This window comes from Symphalangus syndactylus, chromosome 9, assembly GCF_028878055.3.
Source record: "Symphalangus syndactylus isolate Jambi chromosome 9, NHGRI_mSymSyn1-v2.1_pri, whole genome shotgun sequence".
In the NCBI taxonomy this organism is placed as follows: Eukaryota; Metazoa; Chordata; class Mammalia; order Primates; family Hylobatidae; genus Symphalangus; species Symphalangus syndactylus.
This window is the reverse complement of record NC_072431.2, coordinates 139448199-139474415: the sequence shown is the minus strand read 5'-3', so window position 1 is coordinate 139474415 and position 26217 is coordinate 139448199. Positions and strand designations below refer to the sequence as shown.

Here is a 26217-nt window from a genome sequence, read left to right as displayed (position 1 = left end):
AGGAGGCATGTCCATCACAAGGATGATGCTTCATATTTCAATGCTGGGGTGGGGGGTGATAATGATGAAACACTGAGGGGCTCAAGGTGCATCAGCGCTCCTTCCTTCCCCTACTTTGCCTTTAGAGGAGCTGCCTCTGAGTCTGGGTCTTGCAGTTGTTCAACTTCCTGGAGGAAGTAAGGGGTGTCTTCCAGGCTGTCACCTTTGTCTGCTTTTCGTTGCTTGCTTCATGGTTTATTTTTTAAAGGAAGATTTTTCCGAAAAACTCTTCTAGCTTTCTTTCTCTTTCTTCTCCGTCTCTCACTCTAGGACAAGCTCCTTGAGTTTTCTGCAGGTACTGTGTACTTTCCTAAATAGTTTCATGCCTTTCTCTAGGGAACTGGTTCTACAGCTTTCCAATGGGGCCTTTAATTAGAAACTGCAAAAGAACACTTGTAGCATAAAAGTCATCTAGTCATATTCTGTTAGTTTCGTACAGGCTCATAGGAGGTCAACTCCTTCCATTGAGTTTCTTGAACACAGTAGAGTTTTTGTAAAATTAATTATGTACAGTGAAGATGTACCTCAAGATTTTCAGCACAGGCTTCCCATGGTATTAAAGATTTGATAAAGTGGAGATCAGGATAAGAATCCTCATTTTGGACAGCTATTAGGCTAGAATCACTAAGCGGAACTGTAATGAATGAAAATTTATTAGACCTCCGTGTAATGCAGAATTTACCATCTGTTGCACTATCCCATTAGTTTTTATTAAATTGATTGCCTTAATCTGGAGAGAAAGGATATTTTTGTGTCTGCCAACCTCAACTCCGCTTACCTTGTAATAAATGCTTCATTCCTCTTTTCATTTTTCTTCCCAGCTGTCAGCCAAGCTCAATAACCTTCCAACGCTCATTTCCATGAGGCTGGAGTTCCTGAGAATCCTCTGTAGCCATGAACATTACCTCAATCTGAACCTGTTTTTTATGAATGCTGATGCTGCTCCAACATCTCCTTGTCCTTCCATATCTTCTCAGGTAACAAAAGAATTATTTAACTTAAAGAATCATTCAAGTTATTTCATTTAACTAGCTCAGTTTAATCATGTATTTCCTATAAAGGTTAGTCTTATTAATTTGATGAAAAATCAAACTATTCAAACCCGATCAAGTATGCTACCCTGAAGTTACACCACCAGCTAAGAGTTTACAATCTAAGTAATTGGTTTCTCCCCAGGCTCAAGGCTCCCTGATCAGGTTAAGTAAAGCAAAGAATCCAATAAGCCCTATGAAATTTAGAAACTCACAGAAAAGTCTCAAATCTTCCTTTGTCTGACATTAGCCAATTATTATATTATGCAAATAAAGGATTCCAAAGTAAGTAAGTTTTGGAAACCATATGTTCAGCAGGTTTCTTTCCAATAGGCCCTCTCAGAGGTTTTAACTTGTTCATGTCAATTGTAAATACACAAGAAGCAGAAGAGGAAATGGGAGGAGGTATGCATGATAAGCAGTGATTCCCCAAATGATTTGACATGGAAACCCCACACCATCTCATACATTTTTTGAAGGGCTAGTGTCCTCTGTAGTAACTTTAAGAACATGCTGTTTGATAGTCACGTTCCATTTATAGGGAACACATCAGTAGCTCAGAGCATCAGGCAAAATTTCTCATTATTAGGTTATATTTCTGTTGCATATTCCTTGACACTAGTACAAAAGTGAAGGCTTGTCTTACTAATTGAAAAAAAAATCTTAGCCGTATATGCCATATGACATGATCCAGATATTAGCTACATGACCATCTTACTGTGAATAGGGAAAGATCTGACTCACAAGCAGCAATTCAAAATGCATAAACTTTTTACTCCATCCTGCCCAGCAGCTTAAGTCGTAAAACTTTCCTGGACTACGCTTGCCCTAGGTTCTTTCCCACCTTCCCCTTCTGACTGCTCCAGGGAGTGGCCAAACCCAGGGACCAGGCTCACAAAACTGTGAAGGATTTCTAAGGACACTTTAGATGCTCTTAATGAAATACAAAGTGTGCTCCCAGGATACAAATACAGGACAGGAATTACTGAGGACCAGTAAATCTAATACTTCCCTCCCTGACATCACTTGTAGTTGCAGGCCAGCAAAAGTCTGACAATGTGCTTAAGCCAAATTCACAAGCGTAGCTGAGGCCAGGCACGGTGGCTCACACTTGTAATCCCAGCACCTTCGGAGGCCAAAGGGAGAGGATCATTTGAGGCCAGGGGTTACCAGCCTGACCAACATAGTGAAAACTCATCTCTACTAAAAATACAAAAATGCATCAGGCATGGTGGTGTGACTGTAATCCCAGCTACTTGGGATGCTGAGGCATGAGAATTGCTTGAACCTGAGAGACGGAGGTTGCAGTGAGCTGAGACCATGCCACTGCACTCCAGCCTGGGTGACAGAGTAAGACTCTGTCTTTCAAAAAAAAAAAAAAGATACCTGAGTAAGCAGGGCCTTAAACAGAGGGGGCATTTGGTTATAGAGGAATTGCCTGCTCCCAGCCACAGGACTGGGTGAGGTTATTATTTCTCTGTCCAAATTTTATCCTAGGATTTTTATCTTCAGCTTTTGATTTCAGGTAGGGAAAGGAGTGTCATTCATTTTTCAACAGATCCAGGGTGCTTTATTTTCATCTTTCCTGCTGGGCAGTGTTCTCTCTGTGGGGATGGGAAAGCGCAATAACCACTCTGTGCCTCAGTTTCCTTATCTGCCTTATCTGGCACCAGCAGTACCTACCTCACTGGGGAGGGCTCACAAAGCCTGACTGGGGCAAGGGCTCAGTAAACACTAGCCATCGCTCTTTTCATTCCAGTTCTTGTGACTCATAAAATGGTTCCTTGCGTTTCTGTAGAACTCAAGCTCCTGCTCCAGTTTCCAGGACCAGAAGATCGCCAGCATGTTCGATCTGACTTCCGAGTACCGCCAGCAGCACTTCCTCACCGGGCTCCTCTTCACAGAACTGGCTGCTGCTCTGGATGCCGAAGCGGAAGGGTATGTTTCTGGTATTTAAAATGGAAGATGAAGCCAAAAAAAAGATGTTCTTTAATAAAATTTGCAGTCTAGCTTCTCACACTTGGTAAAAAAACTCTATTGTAGTCACCAGTTCTGAGGAGTAGAAACATCTGTCTTGAGAAAATGGTACCCACAGGCATGTGGAAAGGCACAAGGGATGAGTGAGAACTACAGAACGACTTTTCTTGGCCACCTATTTGAGTGGAATTTACCAGTTCTACCATAGCAGGTTTCCCAAGGTTGCTTTGATTCGTGAACTCCCTAGGAACAAAGCCATTTTTAACAAAGGGGATAGCATGCAGAGGCAACCACAAGATGTCACTTGGGTCAATGCTGATGAAGGAAATAATGGCTGCTGAGAAGGCAGCTGCCCCATGCCCAGATTAGGTTTCTTGCAGACAGTGCTTCTCAGGCCAAGAGACGTCACACATCCAGGGCTTCTGAATCCTTTTACCTCTTATCTATCTGATTACTCAGGGACATGTGGCAGTATCTAGCCTAGAAGTCAACAGACAGAGAGAGAGGTAGACCACCCCCGTCTTTCCTTCTCTCCCTATGCTCCATGAGCTCATAGAATCAGAAACCCACAGGCTACCTGATTGGACTGAAGAAGATAATGCCTTCTAAAATAGTATTCATTCCATTCAACAATTATTGAATGCCTTCCATGGGACAGACACAGTTAGCTGTTAGAGTACATCAGAGATATATCAGTGTACAAAACAGACAAAATTCCCTGCCCCTCGAGAGTTCACCATCCAGGGACTCAGATTCAAAGATGATTAGGATTGCAAAGTAATTGAGGTTCAACACTTCTGGTGTTTAGATTAGGCATTCAGAATTGCAGGAACTTGCTCACTATTCCATAACAGAGAACAAAATCTAAAGCCATGGTCTTCCCAGTCCCTTCCCAGGACCCACTCTCCTATACCAAACCATCTCCCTGCACAGGGAACCTGTTCCCATGACTCCTATGCTAAAGAAGTTTCCAGAATAATGTTTGCTAATTAATGGTAGCATTGCTGTATGTTATGGATGGATTTTTGTCTAAATGGAATTTCTAAAGTTCTCTCAAAGTGCTTACAATTTACTGAAGGAAACAGGAGGTTCCTGCATGAAACCAATAGAGGAGCACATCGAGTTTGTGCAACTGCAACTGTGACATGCATCCCAAGCAATGTACCGATGCCGACACCACTTAAGTGACTGTATGTCTGTGTCTCCTGGCAGGATAGTGTGGGGAATCTCATGCCTTTAGCTCTCAATTCTGCCTCCTTCCTGATGACCTGGCCGGAGTATATCCTTTGAGAACTTCACTTTCCATGGCTTCAATTCAATCTTCTCTTCTCAACTGTAACTAAATTTCTCCCAATTATCTCAGTAGAATGTTCTACCCTACAACTAACATAAATTTCCACAGCAACAAAAAGTATACCGAACACTTATGCTAATAAGTAAGATACTGAGCAGAAAGTTTGAACACAAAGAAAATTGCCTTCATGCACAAACATGTACATACATTTTCTTAGTTGTCCTTTAATAGCAGTACTTTAAGTGATTTCTAGAAACAATCTTTAGTATTTACAATAGCGTAGTTTCTATTTTCTGTTTTCATTCTAGATGGAAACAGCCATGACATTCTATTCTGGATTCCTTGTACAGTTGTTGCTGTTATATTATTAGCAACAAGGTAGAGTATATTCAGAGATAATTGTGTAGTTATGTTTAATCAGGTAGATACACTCTTCAAACACACACACACACACACAGACACACACACACACACACACAGACACACACACACACACACAGACACACACACACACAGACAGACACACACACACACACACACACACACACACGCACACACACACGCACACACACACAGACACACACACACACGCACACACACACACAATACCCTTTCTCCCCCAAGAGAGTAATTAATAGTGTAACTCCTTTGGCCACACAATAATCCCTGATTGCTGGGTTGTCAGTTACTCTCCTGGAAAGTCATTAGGTATACTGTCACAACGCTTCAACAATACTTCCTATTGATCAGCACTTCTTTTTTTTTTCTTTTGCTTCCGAGACAGTTGGTAGACTTGCCAACACCTGTATATCCATGGGGCAAGGGCCAGAAGGACACATCTCAGTACCTGAACCCCTAGGGAGCCACAGCTCCAGTTTCCACTGGGTTTCCCTTAGATCTCTGACACCTGGGTATATCCAAAAATGTCTATGCATCATTAAATCCACAGTGTTTTTCAAGCGTTTAGAAATTGTCTATCATCTTTGTGTTAAGCTAGCAAATTGCAATGCCTAATTCAAAACACATCCCATTGCCGGGACCACAGACTAAGAACAAGAACAGCTTTTGAAATGCAATTTACAATTATCTTTCTTTAGCCGCAGTGCAAGAGTCTGAGTCTTTTAACATTTTGGTTAATATTTTCTATATAATGTTGAATTCTGATGTAGCCTTATTTTGTTTGAAAGAAAAAAATGTATATATATATATATGTTTAATCTGGGTTCTTTTTTTTAATTATTATTATACTTTAAGTTCTAGGGTACATGTGCACAACATGCAGGTTTGTTACATATGTATACATGCACCATGTTGGTGTGCTGCACCCATTAACTCATCATTTACATTAGGTATATCTCCTAATGCTATCCCTCCCCCCTTCCGCCACCCCACAACAGTCCCCAGAGTGTGATGTTCCCCACCCTGTGTCCAAGTGTTCTCGTTGTTCAGTTCCCACCTATGAGTGAGAACATGTAGTGTTTGGTTTTTTGTCCTTGTGATAGTTTGCTGAGAATGATAGTTTCCAGCTTAATCCATGTCCCTACAAAGGACCTGGACTCATCCTTTTTTATGGCTGCATAGTATTCCATGGTGTATATGTGCCACGTTTTCTTAATCCAGTCTATCATTGATGGACATTTGGGTTGGTTCCAAGTCTTTGCTATTGTGAATAGTGCTGCAATAAAAGGATTATAAATCATGCTGCTGTAAAGACACATGCACACGTATGTTTATTGTGGCAAAATGTATATTTTTAAAATTGAACATCTATGACTAGGTTCCAGATACTCCACTATATATTTTACTTACTTTTTATTATAGTATAATTGATATAAAGGACCCAAATCCTAAGTGTAAAGTGCAGTTAATATTTCCTGTGAATATATTTGAGTAACCACCAGTCAGATAAAAATATAATATTCCATTTTCCTCTCTCAGTTACAGGCCCCCCTCAAGTAACCACTATTCTGACTCTTATTATCAGAAATTAATATTGCCTGCTATTGAATTTCATAGTCCTTTGCTGAATGTTGTGACTGTGACATCCTTCAGTGTGGTCGCATGTGTCAGTATTCATTTTTTTTCAACTGTGTGTCATATTCCTTTGTCTACTATAATTTCTCTTCTGTAAATTGACATTTGGGCTGCTTTCTGTTTGTGGGTATTGGGTTTCTTTGGGGGTATAAATATAGCCTATTTTTTATTTTAATATACTGTTCTTCAATAGTTTAATAAATATGTGTACATGGTCTTAACAAAATGTCAAAAGAATATACTCTGAGCTAGGAATAGAAGAGCAAACAATTCAAAGCAGGAAGATGGCAGGGAATAACAAAGGTGATAGCCAAAATAAATGAAATAAAGAATAGAAAACAATCGTGGAAATCCGCAAGATGAAAAGCTTGTTATTTGAAAAGAGCAACAAAATTCACCAATCTTTAGCTGAACTGACCAAGAAAAAAGGAAGAAGACTCAATTACTAAAATCATAATTGAAAGATTCAACACAATCATATCACAACAGACCTTACAGAAATAAAAAGGATTATAAAAGAATATAATGAACAATTGAAAGCCATCAAATTGATAACCTAGATTAAATGGATAAATTCCTTGAAAGGTACAAAGTACTAAAATTGACTCCAAGAAGAGATAGAAAATCCAAATAGACCTACAGAAGTAAAGAGATTGAGTTAGTAATCAAACTTCCCACATACACCTACTATGTACCCACACAAATTAAAAATTTAGACTGGGCGCGGTGGCTCATGCCTGTAATCCCAGCACTTTGGGAGACCAAGGCGAGTGGATCACCTGAGGTCAAGAGTTCAAGACCAGCCTGGCCAAGGTGATGAAACCCCGTCTCTACTAAAAATACAAAAATTAGCTGGGTGTGGTGGCAGGAACCTGTAATCCCATCTACTCGGGAGGCTGAGGCAGAAGAATCATTTGAGACTGGAAGGCAGAGGTTGCAGTGAGCCAAGATCATGCCAATGCACTCCAGCCTGGGCAACAAGAGCAAAACTCCATCACAAATAATAATAATAATAATAATAATAAATTTTAAAGTTTAAAACTTCCCACAATAAAAGCTCAAACCTGGGGGCTTTACTGATGAATTCTACCAAATATTTTTAAAAGAATTACTTCTAATTTTTTACCATCTTCTAGTCTTCTCTTCCAAGTAATAGAAGAGGTGGAATACTTTCCAACTTGTTCTATGAAGCTAGCATTACCCTATACTAAACCAGACAAAGACGTCATGAGAAAACTACAGGCCAGTATCTGATGAATATAGATGTAAGACCCTCAACAAACACTAGCAAACTGAATCTAACAACATATCAAAAGGGTTATACACCATGGCTAAGTAGGATTTATCTCAGGAATGCAAGATAGGCTTCATATCTGAAAATCAATTGTTGTACCATATTAATAAAATAAAGGACAAAACCCATACAATCATCTTAGCAGATGCAAAGAAAAGCATTTAATAAAATCTAATAACCCTTCCCGATAAAAACACTCAACAAACCTTTTAGGAAATAAGAGAACTTCCTCAACTTGACTTAAGGGCCTCTATGAAAAATCCACAGCTAATGCGACACTTATTAGTGAAAAATGGAATGCTTTATCCCTAAGATTAGGAACAAGACAAAAATGTCTACCCTTGCCACTTCTATTCAACATATTAGGAGTTCTATCTAGGGCAATTAGGCAAAAAAAAAAAAAAAAAAATGACATTTTAGGCCAGGCGTGGTGGCTCACACCTGTAATCCCAGCACTTTGGGAGGCCAAAGTGGACAGATCGCTTTGAGCCCAGGAGACTGAGAACAGCCTGAGCAACATGGCGAAACCCCATCTCTACAAAAAATACAAAAATTAGCTGGGCATTGGTGGCTTGTGCTTGTAGTCCCAGCTACTTGGGAGGTTGAGGCTGGAGAATTGCTTGATCCCAGAAAGCGGAGGTTGTAGTGAGCTGAGATCACGCCACTGCACTCCAGCCTGGGCCACAGAGTAAGACTCTGTCTCAAAAAAAAAAAAAAAAACTACCTCTATTCATAGGTGGCATAATCTTGTTTATAGAAAACGATAAGGAATCCACAAAAAACTCCATTACAACTAATAAATGAATTCAGCAGGGTTGCATGGTGTAAGATCAACATACAAGAATCGATTGTGTTTCTATACACTTATGATGAGCAATCTGAAAATGAAATTAAGAAAACAATTTCATATAAAATAGCATCACGAAGAAAAAATATTTAGGAATAAATATAACAAAAGAAATACAAGAGTTATACACTAAAAATGACAAAACACTGTTGAAAGAAATAAAGATATATATAAATGGAGGATATCATATGTTCATGAATCAGAAGACTTAATATTGTTAGAATAGCAATACTCCCTACATTGAGCCATAGATTAAATGCAGTTCTTCTCGGAATTCTAGCTTGCTTTTTTTTTTTTTTTTTTTTTTTTGGCAGAAATTAGCAAACTGATCCTAAAATTCGTGTGGAAATTCAAGGGACCCAGTTTAGCCAAAACAACTTTGAAAAACAAGAACAAAATTGGAGGACTCACACTTCCCAATTTCAAAACTTACTACAAAGCAAAGTAGTCAAGACTATGGGGTTCTGACATATGATAGACATATAGATCAATGAAATTAAGAGTCCAAAAATAAATCTTCATATTTATAGTCAAATGATTTTTGACAAGAGTGCCAAAACAATTCAATGGGGGAAAATAGAATTTTCAATAAATGGTGTTGGGACAACTGGGTACCCACATTCAAAAGAATGAAGTTGGACCCTATATTACACTATATACAAAAATTAACTAAATAGATCGAAGACCTAAATCTAAGAGCTAAAACTATAAAATTGTTACTTAAAATTATAGAGGTAATCATCATAGACTTAGAAAAGGCAATGGTTTGTTAGATATGACACACTCAAAAGTATGAGTAACAAGAAAAAAATAGATAACTGGACCTCAGTAAAATTAAAACTTTTGTGATTTATAGGACACCATCAAAAAAATGAAAAGGCAACCCACAAAATGGGAGAAAATATTTGCAAATCAAAAACCTAATAAGGGACTTGTATCTGGGATATACATTTTAAAATCTTACAACTCAGTAATAAAAAGACAAATAACTCAGTTTTTTAAAAGGCAAAAAATCAGAATAGACATTTCTCCAAAGAAGATACAGCCATAAGACCATGAAGATGTTCAGCATCATTAGCCATCAGGGAAATGCATATTAAAATCACAATTAAATACCACTTGATACCCTCGAAAATGGATATAATAAAAAAGACAGGTAATAAAGTGTTGGCAAGAATAAAATGGAGTCTTCAGACACTGCTGGTGGGAATGTAAAATTGTGCACCACCATTGAAAAACAACTTGCTGATTCCTCTAAAAGTTAAACAGGCTGGGCGCGCAGTGGCTCACGCCTATAATCTCAGCACTTTGGGTGGCTGAGGCGGGCAGATCATTTGAGGCCAGGAGTTCGAGACCAGCCTGGCCAAGATGGTGATACCTTGTCTCTACTAAAAATACAAAAATTAGCCAGGTGTGGTGGCAGGTGCCTGTAGTCCCCGATACTTGGGAGGCTGAGTCAGAAGAATTGTTTGAACTCAGGAGGTGGAGGTTGCAGTGAGCCGAGATTGTGTCATTGCACTCCAGCCTGAACAACTGCGTCTCAAAAAAAAAGTTAAACAGACCATACAAGCCAGCAAATGTACTCTGAGGTATGTACCCAAGAAAAGTAAAACTTAAAACTTGTATACAAATATTCATAGCAGCATTCATAACTCATAATAGCTCAAAAGCAGAAACAATCCAAATGTTTATCAGTTGATGAATGGATAAAATTCACCAATGGAATATTGTTTAGCAATAAAAAGGAACGAAGTACTGATGCTACAATATGATAAACTTGAAAACATCATCGTAAACAGCAGACCCAGGGTTAGAACACAGGCAGTCTATTTCTGGATTCTATATCATTCTATCCTATATTGCTTGGTTTTCACAGTCACCTTGTTGCTTAGGAGCATTTTGATCACTCTTGACTGTTTAAGAGCTCTTTAGTCAATTTCCTTTCACCATAATCTCTTGATTCCTGTGTTGTGCCAACAGAATCAGCAAAGTACAAAGGAAAGCTGTCAGTGCCATCCACAGCCTGCTAAGTTCTCACGACCTGGACCCACGCTGTGTCAAACCAGAGGTGAAGGTCAAAATCGCTGCCTTTTACCTGCCTTTAGTTGGCATCATTTTGGATGCTTTGCCACAGCTCTGTGACTTTACAGGTAATAGCCCTTCTGTTTTCTTTCTTGGATTGATGGGAGCCCCTGCCAAATGCCCCATCCGAATGAGATCTCTGTCATTTGTTCCAGTGCTGATACGTTCATATGGGCAATTCTTCACAAAAATGGTCTCCAAACCTCTTTAACACAGGCGTCAATCAGTTAAAAAAAGAAAAAGGCGTATAGCCCCATATGTGCTTTTTGTTTAGAAATTATTTACTTGTTTCTTCCTTCATTCATTTATTCATTCATTGATCTGCTAGTATGGGATGAACTTTATAAACCATACACCACAAAGGATGAAATAATAACAACATTACTCCCTTTGGAGATCATGCTCTAACACCTTGAAATAAGGGAAGGTATTCCTTCCCTTTTATGAATATGTAAGCAAAAAAGCAGTCTCAAATGAACCCAAATAATTGTTCCACGCAAAAAAAAAAATCGTGGCATATGTCAATATTAGAAAATTCTATCATAGCAGAGAAATATTGCCCTTGGCACTAAGTGGCTAATTTTGAGGTTAATGTGTCTAGATTAGCAACAAGAGGAAAGGATAAGTTGTCTTAAAGGGGTTTTGTGAAACCCCTGAATCTATTTACAAATTACACTGTGGATTAAGGAATGTAGAGGAAAGAAAATCCTCCCAAATAGAAGAACTTCTTATGTTGACCTGAGAAAGGCAGTCCATTGGCCTACCCTCTCCACAGCGTGCGTGTGTGTGCGTGCGTGCACACACACACACACACACACAATTCCTATCCCGTCAGAGTAGTTCTTGGTTTTCCTCCAGCTCAAGGGAAGTTTTGGAAATGTCCATACTGCTCTCTTGGCAGCTGAAGGGTGCTGGGATCTGGGGAATGCTTCCCTGAGCCAGCCTCATTACAGGCAGTCATCCTTGAAATCTTGGAACCATCCAGGTTTTCCCACCTCCTCCAAATGGAAAGTGTCATGTGGGACTAAATTATTTATAATATTATTACGGTGACAAGTATTTAGTTCATGAAAATGGGACCAAACGCCTATAGTCTTTAATTCATACAAATTGTAAAATGAAAAGCAAGTATTCCTGTGGAAGTAATTCTCTCCTTTCTTGAAAAAAATCCTCCAGCAAACTGCTAATGGGGTAACTCAGAAGAGAAAGGTTGAGACAGGGCTTAGGGTCTGTAGAGTTCTGTTGCGGCCAGAGTGCAAGGAAGAGATAGAAACAAGCTCAGCACACAGGGCTCAGCAAGCAGCACCATGAGGTCAGCAGCTTCCTCCAGTAGCTCCTGATTGCGGGGAAGTTTCTAAAAAGTTCCATTTCAAGAGCTTGCTTGTTCCCAAAGCCAGGAACCACTTCAGCACACATTCTCCAAAGTTTTCTTGTCAATTAGAATATTCCATATCAGTGACTCGGAATCAGAACTTTTCAACATTTGGTCTCCAAGCCTTTTAAACCTCAAAGACTTCTTTGTATATGCATTGAACTTTATGATCGTGATGTAGCTGATGAGAGAAAACAGTGAAAAGTATTTTATTGTTATAGGTTACATAGTACATCTACTAAATATGGAATCTTTAGATTGATAAACTCATAAGAATATAGTCTTTCAAATAGATGCATCTGAATTCAGATTCCAGCCCCATTTGTTAATATAAGTGACCTTTGAAAGGCTCAACTTTTCCATGCCTTCCTTTCCTCTGTAAACTGTAAAAATGTGATAACGATGCCTACCTTTTAGGGTTACGATAAAGATGAAACTTGAGAACTTCTATAAAAGCATTTTGCACAGCACATGTTTGTATCTTCCCCACTTTTTCTTGTAACTATAACCCTATGGCAATTAAGGGGAAATAAGAATGTATCTCTGTGTTAGTTGTGATAATGTTATCAGGTCTTGCATAATTTCCATGTGCTGTTTATTTAGCCATTTGTTTGAAATCCCAATGGTCTTAATAAGTATTTCTAAAAATTGGGTTTTGGCTCAGTGTGGTGGCTTACCCCTGTAATCCCAGCACTTTGGGAGGCCACGGCGGACAGATCACTTGAGACCAGGGGTTCGAGACCAGCCTGGCCAACATGGCGAAACCCTGTCTCCACTAAAAATACAAAAGTTAGCCAGGCCTGGTGGCACACCTGTAATCCCAGCTACTCAGGAGGCTGAGGTAGGAAGATAGAGGGGAGATGCCGCCACTGCACTCCAGCCTGGATAATATTGCGAGACTTTGTCTAAAAATAAATAAATAAATAAACAAACAAATAAGAAGAAGAACTGGGTTTTGTTTTCACAACTTCAGTGGAAGAAATGTTGTTTACACTCAAATTTTTCTAAATGATTGCAGGCCCGGATGGCTGTAATGTCGACAGGTCTAGAAAAACATGAGTCTTTAGTAAAACATGAGTGAATCAATCAGTTGTGAACGTTTTACCACACTTTCCCCAGAACTGCTTGAAATATTAATAGTTTTTGATTGTATGCTTGGTAGCATTCTTAAAAACCAGAATTTTAAATGGTTTATCCTTTTTTTTTGCTTGCATACATCTAGACCTATCTATAAATATGGGTATGTCTATATTACATAGATACAATAAATTGACATTCACTTTAAACATTTGGAATATAACAAATTATTGCTGAACTTGTGATAATAGCTTTTTATTCTATATAAGGTACTTGCTTCATTCTCTAATTGTAGGTTTCTTCTATTTGGTCATTTTTTAAAATAATGTCAATTATTAGAATAGAGAATAAAGTTTAAAAAATTATGTTACAGGAAACTATTATGGATGTTTTGAAAACTTTTTGATCACACAGTTTGAAAAATTAATTTCTAGCCCAATCTTGTGCTAGACGTTGTGTCTTTTCTTAGCCTGCTGTGTTTTCCTCTAGATGATAGCAGATACATAATGCTAAACATCAGGCTTGAAATTACTGTGCTGACTTCAGTGACTAGGAAGTATCAGTCTCTTATTGGGTAGGGGACATAGGGAAATGTCATGTTTGACTTGACGTCACAAACGATGTTTTCATTGCAGTTGCAGATACTCGCAGATACCGCACCAGCGGCTCGGATGAAGAACAAGAAGGAGCTGGTGCCATTAACCAGAATGTGGCTCTGGCCATAGCAGGGAATAATTTCAATTTGAAAACAAGTGGAATAGTGCTGTCTTCCTTGGTATGTTGGTGCACATGTGTCTGGTTGATTTTTCATCTCATGTCTTCTGTCATCTGTTTTGTTTTTTTTTGTTGTTGTTATTTGAGACAGTCTCACTCTGTTGCACAGGCTGGAGTGCAGTGGCGCAATCTCAGTTCACTGCAACCTCCGCCTCCGGGCTTCTTCATGCCTCAGCCTCCTGATTAGCTGGGATTACAGGCATGCGCCACCACACCTGGCTAATTTTTTTTTGTATCTTTTAGTAGAGGCAGGGTTTCGCCATGTTGGCCAGGCTGGTCTCAAACTCCCAATCTCAGATGGTACATCCACCTCAGCCTCCCAAAGTGCTGGGATTACAGGCGTGAGCCACTGTGCCCAGCCTCTTCTGTCATCTTCTAATGGGAGAACTCAGCTTAGAGCAGGCATTGATGCTTTCTGCCTCATTTTGCTGGAAAGAATCATTGTGAGGCTGGCAGCTGAGGTGCACACAAGTCAGAAAGAGTTCTGGCAACAGCAAGGGATGTGCAGATCAAATTCAGGCAGTCCCAGTGGTGCTGAGTTCAAGTTCAAGAAACCAGAAAAGAGGAAAACTTGGGAAATCTGAAATCGTTGCAAAGGAGATCAAACCAAGGCTCCCTGAGGGTGGAGGCTTAGGCTGTGTTCAGTCTATGTGTGTGTAATTCATACTGTGTTATGCCTCCAAAAAAAAAGACTGAAGGAGGCTGGTAGCTTAGCATAAGGGCTTCTTAAGCAAAAGACTGCAGCTTTTCTAGGACCCCAGGGAGCCTGAGGAGGGTTGTTTGGCTCTGTCCTTTTGTGTGGACTCTGTGGGCTTAAAGATGGGCTCCTCTGGGAATGTATCCTCTGATTCAGTTGAGGTGGGATTCATCTCTGTTCGTCGATGAGCTCTGACTATCCCTTGTGAAGACAGCACTGCATCCTCCAATGTCATTTACTTTCACATTTCAATGTAGGGTATAGATGTGCAGAGAATTTAACTTGCTTCTCCCGTGAGAAAGCAGCATCCTGACCTAACTCTTCTTAATGGATGACTTTCTTCTCTTCCTTCCAGCACTTAGCAAGCCCCATCCCCATGAGGACTGGGGGGACAGTGAGGCAGGAAGATGAGACAGAGAAAAGACATTTGAGATTTGACATCACTGGTCTTACTGTTGGAGAAATACTGTGTTTTATGACCTCCTCCACCTTTCTAATATCCATCTTACCAAAGTTAGCTGCTTGAGGTGGTATATGCCTTTTACATTATTTGCCTCTAAGGGAAAAACTCAAAAGTGCAAAGTTCACCTGTTAGAACATAGTCCTTGTGAGGTTGTATCTCAAGATTTCCTTTATTCTTGTCAACAAACTCAGAATAACTAAAGTTAAAGTTGCTTTATAACCTCTATTATTTCCATCCAAAACTAACATTTCCCTCCCATACCCACAAATTCCTCACTGCAATTTCACCAGTACATTCCACTGGGTATTAGCTACGCTGCATGAACCAAGGTTGCAGCCTCATTATTGTTGTTTGTGTTGATGAGATGAGTAACAGCGAGTGTGCTCAGCACTTTAAAATGAATACTTGTGGCCAAAATATTAAAGCAAATAGCCTGAACCCCCACACCCCAGCCCCAGGCAAACATAAATTATGGTTAAACTTCCATTACAGAGATCTCCACAAACATGGATTTGATTAATTTGCTGAGCAGTTCATGACCCTTATGTTATACTTTGCACTATGTGACAAAGAAGCTAAATCTTGAACAGGAAGGTTATTCATGGCACGCAGCCAGTTTCCTTCTCTCTTGTAAGTCTAACCCTCTGCTGTCCAGCACGAAGGAGAAATACTTGGAGATCTTAGCAGCATGAAAGCCCCTTTGTATCACTGGGATTGCAGCATGCATGATCAAGGCCCAGGGCTGATCACCAGGCCACACTGCTCCTAAGACAGAGGTACTCAGATACGTGGCTGAAAGCCTAGCTCAAATACTGCCCCAGGTGAGCCTCTTTGCTGAGTAGCCCTACTCAAAGAACACAGCTTCCCCTGCCTAGGGAAGGCAGGGCTACTGGAAACAGATCTCCAGCCTAGCAATGAAGTACAGTCATGGTATTTTGAGAGAACACGTTGAATTTTTCTGTTGCTTGACTGTTAAGCCTCAAATTTTTCTGTTGCTTGACTTCTTCCCTGGCCTCCATCCCCCAATCTGCCTCCCTCCAGCCCTATAAGCAGTACAACATGCTGAACGCCGACACTACTCGCAACCTCATGATCTGCTTCCTCTGGATCATGAAAAACGCTGATCAGAGCCTCATTAGGAAGTGGATTGCTGACCTGCCATCAATGCAGCTCAACAGGATTTTAGATCTACTTTTCATCTGTGTCTTATGTTTTGAGTATAAGGTAAGTCTGGAGTGGCACAACTTTATACCAGCTCTTATCTCCCAAGTGTAGTTCTGTCTTGTTACTCATCCCCTTTGTTTGGGCCACGGAGGCATCATTAATTTTTCTCATTTCTGTATTCAAATCCATAACCCATTTGTAGGTATAGATATGATCATTTCACAGGGAAAGGATCTCTGCCTTCTGCAGAGAGAACCCCATTTCTGTTAACAGAGTTTTGGCCGTAGGATGTTCCCAAACAGCGTCTCAGTGTAGCACATGTCACACTTGGCTGGCATCACTGTGGAGTGTGCTGTTTTGGTAACTCTCCACGTCAACAGAGATCTCACCAGAGGACGTGTCCTCCTACCTCTGTCTTGTCCAGGGAAAGCAGAGTTCTGACAAAGTCAGTACCCAAGTCCTGCAGAAGTCAAGGGATGTCAAGGCCCGGCTGGAGGAGGCTTTGCTCCGTGGGGAAGGGGCCAGAGGGGAGATGATGCGCCGCCGGGCTCCAGGTGTGTTGAACTGGCCCTTCCCTGCTCTCTGTCAAGCAGTTTTTCCCTGTTTGTGGGGAGGAATGTCCTCCCAACGTGATTAGACACCATTACTTTCTTGAGATATTTACGGTAGTGTCAGAGACAGCAGATTCTGGGAGTCTGTGTGTGACATTTGTGTTAGCCCTGTGCCTGTGAGGGAAAGCACTGTTCTACAATCACAGGAGCCCTGAAAACAGTACCAAATGACATCTTTTAATTAAAACTTGTTGATGGTAAAAGGTCACCTCTAAGAATGTCAGTCATGGATGAGGTGGAAGGTGTTTCCCTCGAGGCTGAGGCCTTTCTATGGTGACATTTGGCCAGTCTATCCAGAGCATGGTCAAGAAACTGAACAGTTCTGGGCCCAAGATCATCTTCTTGATCATTCAGGGCACTATTAGAATGGAACCAATTCCCTGAAATGGCTTCAGAGCGTCCCAGTCATTCAAGGATTCCCCACAGGAGGAATGATCTCAAAAAGGCTGAGCTCGAATCGAATGAAATCCCCAGGTACCCTCAGTCTTATTCACCATGCTCAAAGTAAAGCAGAGTGACAGCTTATTGTATTCGAAGGGCCACAGTGGCAGGGAACTTGGAGGGAGCTCATAGTTTTCAGTGGTGGTCAGGTACCCTCATTTGACAGCCATACTTTCGTACCCAATAATTCAGTAAGCCCCCGGAGTTTCACAGGAATCCTCTGCTCATGAGAAATATCTCTGACATTCCAGAAAGGCAGAGGTTCGTCTTATATTCTAGTCTATCAATCAAAGAGCGGGCCAACTTGGGCATAGGCATGGCGACTTTGTCTCCCACCAGCAACCCGCATGGACTCTCATTAGCTCGAGAAATGGTGCTGAGGCCTCTCAGTTGAGCTTGTTATGAACTTCTGGTTATCTTGGAGGGTTTCATGCTAATCAAATTCCTATCGTGCATTTCTTAACTCCTAGGGAACGACCGATTTCCAGGCCTAAATGAAAATTTGAGATGGAAGAAAGAGCAGACACATTGGCGGCAAGCTAATGAGAAGCTAGATAAGTGAGTCACTCAGCAACTTTCTGCTACTTTTACCTAAAGTCCAAAACTATTTTTCCCAGGCTACTTGTATTACTGAAACAACTGCATCCTTCCAGGGGTTAGAAAATGAAACATCATTATCTGTGTAAATACAATTCATCCAGGGACCCAGGATAATCAAAGGTATAGGGAGTTGTGGTTTCCAGCTCTTTAAAATTTGTCACATTGATAAGCATTTAAAGAAAACTAACATTTCTTTAGCAACCTCAGATGGCTTAATAAAAGCAGCTGATTTTGCAGGGAGGGTAGCAGGGGAATAGAGAAAGCAGGACACCGTGCCTAGGACTATATACTTTCATATCGATATTTCCTTTCTGGAAATGTGTACGAGATACACATTCAGATATATTTATGTCAGTGCTACTTAAAGTTGTTTTTTAAAACTGAAAACATTCTAAATGCGCCAGAATAGAAAAATATATTTAAAAGTTGGATTGCCATCAAAATGTTTTAAAATCATTTTAATGACATGGGGAAATGCTTATGACATAATGTTAAATGAAGAAAGGCAGAGTAGACACTTGGTTTTCAAGTAGCGTAGTGGCTCACACCTGTAATCTCAGCACTGTGGGAGGCTGAAGCAGGTGGATCACCTGAGGTCAGTAGTTCGAGACCAGCCTGGCCAACATGGTGAAACCCCATCTCTACAAAAAATATAAAAATTAGCTGGGCATGATGGCAGGTGCCTGTAATCCCAGCTACTCAGGAGGCTGAGGAGGAAGAATTGCTTGAACCCGGGAGGCAGAGGTTGCAGTGAGCTGAGATCATGCCATTGCACTGCTGCCTGGGTGACAGAGCAAGACTCCATCTCAAAAACAAACAAACAAAAAGAGCCTCAAATCTCTGTTGACATATAGTCAATGTATATTTTAAAGGCTGGAAGGAAATTTACCAAAATATTAACTGTGGTTTTCTTTGGATGCTGGGAATGTCAGTAATTGATGTTTTCTCTTTTATACTTTGCTGTGTTTCCTATAGTAGATGTGTATTATAATATATATTGTTATCAGAAAAAATTATAAAGAAATGAAAGAATAAAAAAACCTGTTTGGATCAAGATCTATGCTATAGATGAATAGATATATTGATGTGTATTGCTATATATGCAACAGTTTAGACATATGAAAGCTAAAAGTATATACGTTTGACTAGATAACACGTTTCCAATACCGTTTAGCCACAGGTAGCCTAATGAATCCCAGGGTTCACTGAGCAAAATGTTGTGGAGCTAAAATCACCCCTGACACACAGTTGACAAGATAGGATACCCCATGGGTGGTGAAGCACCCATCCAAGGGAGTATGGGGCAGACTTGATTAGCAGTGCTGTTTTGTAAATAAATGTGAGTTAGTATCTTTGTTGTTACCACAAGAAAGAATCATTCTGGTTAACTTTTGGGACTTTTGGGAGTCGCATTTATTTTAAAACATTAAAGAAATAAGTATATTTTTATTATAGATGTGACTTGGAAACCCAGTTGTTGGTATCATGCCTATTTGCTTTGGGTATGTTATTCTTGCACTAAATTCCCTGGACTGATTTATAAAATACTTGGATCTGAGAGTCCATACATTCTACTTCGGGCAATGAACAACAACTACACAATATGCATGCCATGGGTGCTACAGAATAGCTTACGTTGTTTAGCTCATCTACTCTACTAGATTAAGAGAAGACCCCTAAGTAGGCCTGTTTTGCCCCGGCTGTAAACTGGTGTTTCGGAAAACCTTTCCCTTTTGCTTGCAGGAGCAACACATTATTGGTCCTAACCATGCATGGCCTACCAGTTTGCTCTAGGTTAGTTCTCAGCCCTGCTCTACCTGGTGGGCTGCTGGTTATCACAGCTAATGATTCACATCTACAAATTCTCAGGGGCTTTGTGCCTTTTCTTTTTTAAAGGGAAACCACAGTAAAATTATAACTGTTCAACCTACCTACCTGGAAAATTTATCATTATAATAATGGTGTCTTTCACCCTCTTTCTGATCACTTTTCGATTATTTTGGCTCTGTTTCTTTTAGAGCAATGATCTTCCACTTAGGCTGCACATTAGAATCACCTGGGGAGCTTTAAAAACTATCAGTGCCCAGCTGTACCCTAGACTACTTCAATTGGAAACTCCAGCAGGACCCAGAAATCAATATTCGGTAAAACTTCCCAGGTGATTCTATTGCCACCAAATCCACTGTTTTAAAGGAATAGATGGTAAGCTTTTTTTTCTTTTTTTTTTCTTTTCTTTTTTTGAGACAAGGTCTCACTCTGTCGCCCAGGCTGGAGTGCAGTGGCACAATCACAGCTCACTGCAGCCTTACCCTCCTGGCCTCAAGCAATCCTCCCACCTCAGCCTCCCAAGTAGATGGGACTACAGGTGTGTACCACCACCACTGGTTACTTTTTGTATTTTTTGTAGAGACAAGGTTTCACCACGTTGCCCAGTCTGGTCTAAAACACCTGGGCTCAAGTGATCCACCTGTTTTAACCTCTCAAAGTGGTGGGATTACAGGCATGAGCCACTGTGCCTGGTCAGATGGTAAAGCTTTTAAAAAACCAGATTAGTGGTAGTGATGGTTGCACAATATGAATGTACTTAACACTACTGAACTGTATACTTACAAATGGTTAAGATGGTAAATTTTTATGTTAGGTGTACTTTATCACAATACAAAAATTTGGGAAAAAACAGATTAGGACACTCTAGATCTGTGCTGTCCAATACAGTAGCCATTAGCCACATGTGGCTATCAAATGCTTGAAATATGGCTAGTTCCAATTGAGATAATAAATCAAGATAAGTGAAAAATACACACCAGATTTTGAAGGCTTATTGTGAATAAAAGAATGTAAAATATTTCACTAGTAATTTTTATATTGCTTACATGCAAACAGTATTTTTTATCTTTTAGGATAAACAAAATATATTAAAAATAATTTCACTTTTTCTTTATTTTTTTAATGTGGTTACCACAATATATAAAATGACATATGTGGCCCCCATTGTTTCTACTGGACAGCATTGCTCTAAATTTAAAACTAAACTAGCAGTCAATTAATTAAAAAGGATGATAAGGGGCTGGGCGCAGTGGCTCACACCTGTAATCCCAGCACTTTGGGAGGCCGACGCGAGTGGATCACGAGGTCAGGGAATCGAGACCACGGTGAAACCCCGTCTCTACTAAAAATACGAAAAAGTAGCCGGGAGTAGTGGCGGGCGCATGTAGTCCCAGCTACTCGGGAGGCTGAAGCAGGAGAATGGTGTGAACCCAGGGGCGGAGTCTGCAGTGAGCCGAGATTGCAGCACTGCACTCCAGCCTGGGCGACAGAGGGAGACTCCGTCTCAAAAAAAAAAAAAAAGAAAAGAAAAAAAAAAAGGATGATGAGGTGAAAATGGTAAATTTGATGTTATATGTACTTTATCACAATATAAAAATTTGATGGCTCATGCCAGTGGTCCCAGATACTCAGGAGGCTGAGGCAGAGCATCACTTGAGCCCAGGAGTTTGAGGCTTCAGTGAGTTATGATAGTGCCACTCCACTCTAGCCTGGGTGATAGAGCAAGACCCTGTCTCTAAGGAAAAAAAAAAAACAAAAAAATCTTTTAGATTTCATTTATTTTACACATATATTATCACTTGGAGAATGAGAAAAAATGTCAAGTAGCCTGGGACCAGAGGGCCTGTCCTAAACATGAAAACAAGTAAAACACACAGAAGTACTTATTTTTTGAGTCCTCAGTGGTATATAAGCAGCTGCAATGCCCCCATTATTAGGTTAATGGGACTCAAGAACAGCTAAGTGGTAACCCTGGTCCAAGACATATGAGCTGATATAATGATACCCCAACCCCATGGTAACATCTTGGCTACTGAGGCATCTTGGTGAAGTCAATTCTTCATATGTTCCTTTGCTTGCAACTACATTTGGATGATGATACAAAATATCCTTTACAGCTTCACTTAGATTTCATAAGAATGGATGGGCTACCAAAAATAACCTTTCTGATTCCTTAAAGTGAAACCTAATAGAGGAGCGAGCACCAGGCGATTTGCCATTCCCTAGTGGGCAATGACCAGTAATGTCCAGCAGGATATTAGATCACCTGCCCTACAGGAATACAGTCTTGTTTCCCAGTGGAAAAGGACAAAAGACCCCACGCAGTTGGCTGAGGAACCTCAACGTGATCTTTGGGAAGTTAAGAGGCTGACTCTCCCCTGACCTGGCTGTGAAGCTCCACCCTTTCCTAACCCAGCCTCATCACTGCCAAGTTCACATCACATCCAGTCTCACTCTCTCTCGCATATTGCAGGGGCTTCCCCTTACTCAGATCTACAAATGGTTTTCATGCATGAAATACAGTCATGGCCCTGAGGCTTTAGGCAACAATCTGATAGGGGAGCTTAATTGCTAGTAGCAACTAATAACTGCTTCTCTACCCATAGTGTTATTTTTATAATTGTCCTCATCATTATTAATAATAGTGGAGATGAGGATGACCAGGGGACTTTATCTAGACAGTTGTTTCAACAAGACATGAATCACAGAAGGCACCTGCACTCTAGTTACTCAGGGCCGGTTGCTCTGTTTTCGTTTCAAGGTTGACTATTCTGGAGATTTCTTTACACCTTGGTGCATAGATTGCCATCATGGGAACCTGGCCAGGTTTGACATGCGCTTTAATTTGACCTCTTGTTGTTTCCTAGAACAAAGGCAGAGTTAGATCAAGAAGCCTTGATCAGTGGCAATCTGGCTACAGAAGCACATTTAATCATCCTGGATATGCAGGAAAACATTATCCAGGTGAGGAGAACAAACACCCAATCCAATCTGTTGGCCATAAATATGTTTACTAGAATAAGGACTTCTCGATGCAAAATTGTGAAAGACGTAAATGTGATCCCATAGTAACTTTTTTTAAAAAATGAAGTTGAGAAGTTTACTATTTGCAACTGTGTCTACCTTATAAATTCCAGAGATACCAAACATTCTTCTGGCTTCTTTGACTTAGGGCTTACTTGGAGAGGGTTAGGTGTTTGGCCAGCTGACCCTCTTGGTTAAATCTGTGTGAGTATGCACCAAGTTTATAATACAGATGTTGGGTTTATCGTTTAGTATCTAGAACAGTAGTGGTAACTAGGATTTTTTCTGATGGGTCAACTCCAGTTGAATGATAGTCACTGTCTGATATGGGAGCTATGATTATGACTAGGCTAGGTAAAAATAGTGCTAAATTTGATAAATGATGGCATCTTTGGACTTAAATTTGTTAAGGAAAGTCATTTGTGCTATAAATTTGCCATCCTTGCTGTAGAAAAATATAGCTTTGTGAACTTTGTACCGTACTAATTTTATCTTCTATGTGATACTTCCACAAATTCTCAAGCTGTCTAGGGAATAATGAGTTTTTAATGTTTCCATTGAGAAGTCATTCATTACAGTAGGTCCAGGATTGCTTTTAGGGCTAGAAGAAATATTGTTGAAACACAATGAAATCTTAATTCTCTAACTTTTAAATTGTCTAAAATCAAAGTAATCATCATACAAAAATAAACACAAAAAGTATGTGATTTTTTGTTAACTTTAATATCTTTGATAACTTAAATGCTTGGTATCACATTCACCATATCTTTATATAGCACAATATTAGGTGCCAAATATCTATACTAGCCCCCAAATATATTTGCAGTTTTCAAAGAAAGCTGAAACTTTTTGTTATTATCCTTGGTGTTGTTAGTCCTTCTGTAGGTGATAAACAAGCTTCTATTTAGAATAATTGCTGCCACCAAGCAGCCCCTGTTGTACTGGGAAGCCCACAATTGTGTTTCGAATCCCATAAGGAAAGCTATGTCTTGTACACAAAGAAAGAACTTTCTAAAAGATATGACCCAGGATGAGGGAGATGGGCCTTACACCTTCATTTAGGAACCCAGAATTAGATATAAATCCCAAACTCATTGGGAGCATTGAAATAAAGCCATTTGGAAATAGGTCTTTGGTTCGCATGGTTAATGGATGATACCCATGGTGGCTCACCAAACTCTTAAGACTCACCACTGGAGATGGAACATCAGCATTACTGAGCTAACTGTCAGGAACATCCAGTTCATTGGCACAGTGCAGGGATTCAATGATGCTGTTCTTCCATTCCCCCAGGCGAGCTCGGCTCTGGACTGTAAAGACAGCCTGCTGGGAGGTGTTCTGAGGGTGCTGGTGAATTCTCTGAACTGTGATCAGAGTACCACCTACCTGACTCACTGCTTTGCAACACTCCGTGCTCTCATTGCCAAGGTAAACATGGGATGCTTGTTTTCTTCCTCTTAATTAAGAGTAAGATTCTCATCTAGCTTCACACTTCTCTCTTCAGGTGGACCAAAACTCACAGAGCATATTAAGTGGCATCACAGTAAAGGTTTTAAGTCTTCCTAGGAAGAAAGCAGATGCCCTGATTCCGTGGGAAACCACCATGGAAAGAAAAGCAGTGGCTCCCCTACTTGAAATGTGGACCTAACTCTAGAAGTTTAAAATGGCCATTCACTGAAGGTCTATGACGTGAGAACAGAGATCAACTGAGTGACTTAGCAGTTTCACTCTTTCTCTGTAATACCTCCGCTGAGTGAGATTAAATCCTCTATGTGACACCCATTAGTCTTACAAAGTGTCATGCCATAAAATGCCAGGAAGGTCAGAAATGAATTTCTCACAGCCTGAGGAATGAGGATTATCCTGGGGTAACATGCAGATTATTTTTCCCTTTCTTTCTTTCTTTCTTTCTTTCTTTCTTTCTTTCTTTCTTTCTTTCTCTCTCTCTCTCTCTCTCTCTCTCTCTCTTTCTTTCTTTCGAGACTGAGTCTCGCTCTATCACCCAGGCTGGAGTGCAGTGGTACCATCTCAGCTCACTGCAGCCTCTGCCACCCGGGTTCAAGCGATTCTCATGCCTCAGCGTCCTGAGTATTGGGATTATAGGCGTGTGCCACCGCACCCAGCTAATTTTTGTATTTTTAGTAGAGACAGGGTTTCACCATGTTGGCCAGGCTGGTCTTGAACTCCTGACCTCAAGTGATCCACCTGCCTCGGCCTCCCAAAGCGCTGGGATTACAGGCGTGAGCCCCCGTGCCCGGCCTATTTTTCCCTTTATTGAAGATCTCAGTTGGTGCTTTCTACATGGGATCTTTCAAATTTAAAAAGTAAAATTCTTCTGCTCATCCTTATCTGGACCATTTTCTCTTTCTTCATCACCAGTAATTTCCCAGGAACCCAGGGAACTCAGGTTTACTTCCATCATAGTTGTGATTTCACCAGTGAATGCAACCTGGCTCACAGTGCAGTTAATAACACAGCTCTGACCTTAGCTGGACAGTTCATTATTAAATCTCAAGTCTACTCCATTGCTTAAATCCGTCTTCTGATTCACATAGCTCATTATCTTTATGGAATAATGCATTAACTCCTCTAGGCTTTTTCTTGTCCAAATGGACATTTGCGTATTTCAACGGTCCAGAAAGTGTATCAAACTGCCAAGTGATGCCTAATGGCCCCTTACATCTCTCCTAGTTTGGAGACTTACTCTTCGAAGAGGAGGTGGAGCAGTGTTTCGACCTGTGTCACCAAGTGCTGCACCACTGCAGCAGCAGCATGGATGTCACCCGGAGCCAAGCCTGTGCCACCCTTTACCTCCTCATGAGGTTCAGTTTTGGAGCCACCAGTGTAAGAGTTCAAACCAGCTGAGTGACCTGGAATCAGTAGAGAAAATTGATGCAAAGCATCAGCTGAGAAAAAAACATAAGGAAATTTTGGAATATTGTAGTTTACTTCTGTCCTGTGAGAAAGAAACAATTGAGTATGTAGATAGATAGCAGCTTCCATTTTAATTTGCATCTAAAAGTGAATTCATCAGATAAATGCAGTGGTCTCTATCAGTATGTTTCTAAAATAAACAGCCAGGGGCCAGGAAGGATGGCTTTCACCTATAATCCCAGCACTTTGGGAGGCTGAGGTGGGTGGATCACTTGAAGTCAGGAGTTCAAGACTAGCCTGGCCAACATGGTGAAATCCCGTCTCTACTCAAAATACAAAAATAACCAGATGTGTTGGCGCATGCCTGTAATCCCAGCTACTTGGGAGGCTGAGGCAGGAGAATCACTTGAACCTGAGAGGCAGATACTACAGTGAGCCGAGATTGCCCCATTGCACTCCAGCCTAGGCAACAGAGTGAGACTCCATCTCAAAAAAAATAATAATAAAATAAAATAACCAGGTGCAGTGGCTCATGTCTGTAATCCCAGCACTTTGGGAGGCCGAGGCAGGCAGATCATATGAGGCCAGGAGTTCAAGACCAGCCTGGCCAACATGGTGAAACACCCGTCTCTACAATACAAAAAATTAGCTGAGTGTGGTGGCACGCACCCGTAATCTTAGCTACTCAGGAGGCT

At 40.6% G+C, this 26217-nt stretch overlaps 1 protein-coding gene across 4 annotated transcripts in view; it reads left to right on the top strand.

Moving 5' to 3' along the window:
* DOCK8 (dedicator of cytokinesis 8) overlaps positions 1-26217 on the top strand; it is a 241650-nt gene that overhangs the window by 180277 nt on the left and 35156 nt on the right. For all 4 annotated transcript variants that reach the window (XM_055294375.2, XM_055294377.2, XM_063609923.1 and 1 more), the window contains 10 exons: positions 861-1016; positions 2869-3008; positions 10497-10666; positions 13683-13822; positions 16023-16205; positions 16570-16699; positions 17668-17755; positions 22492-22588; positions 23942-24076; positions 25340-25492. In XM_055294375.2, the coding sequence (XP_055150350.1) occupies positions 861-1016; positions 2869-3008; positions 10497-10666; positions 13683-13822; positions 16023-16205; positions 16570-16699; positions 17668-17755; positions 22492-22588; positions 23942-24076; positions 25340-25492 (1392 nt within the window). The remainder of the gene's footprint in view (positions 1-860; positions 1017-2868; positions 3009-10496; positions 10667-13682; positions 13823-16022; positions 16206-16569; positions 16700-17667; positions 17756-22491; positions 22589-23941; positions 24077-25339; positions 25493-26217) is intronic.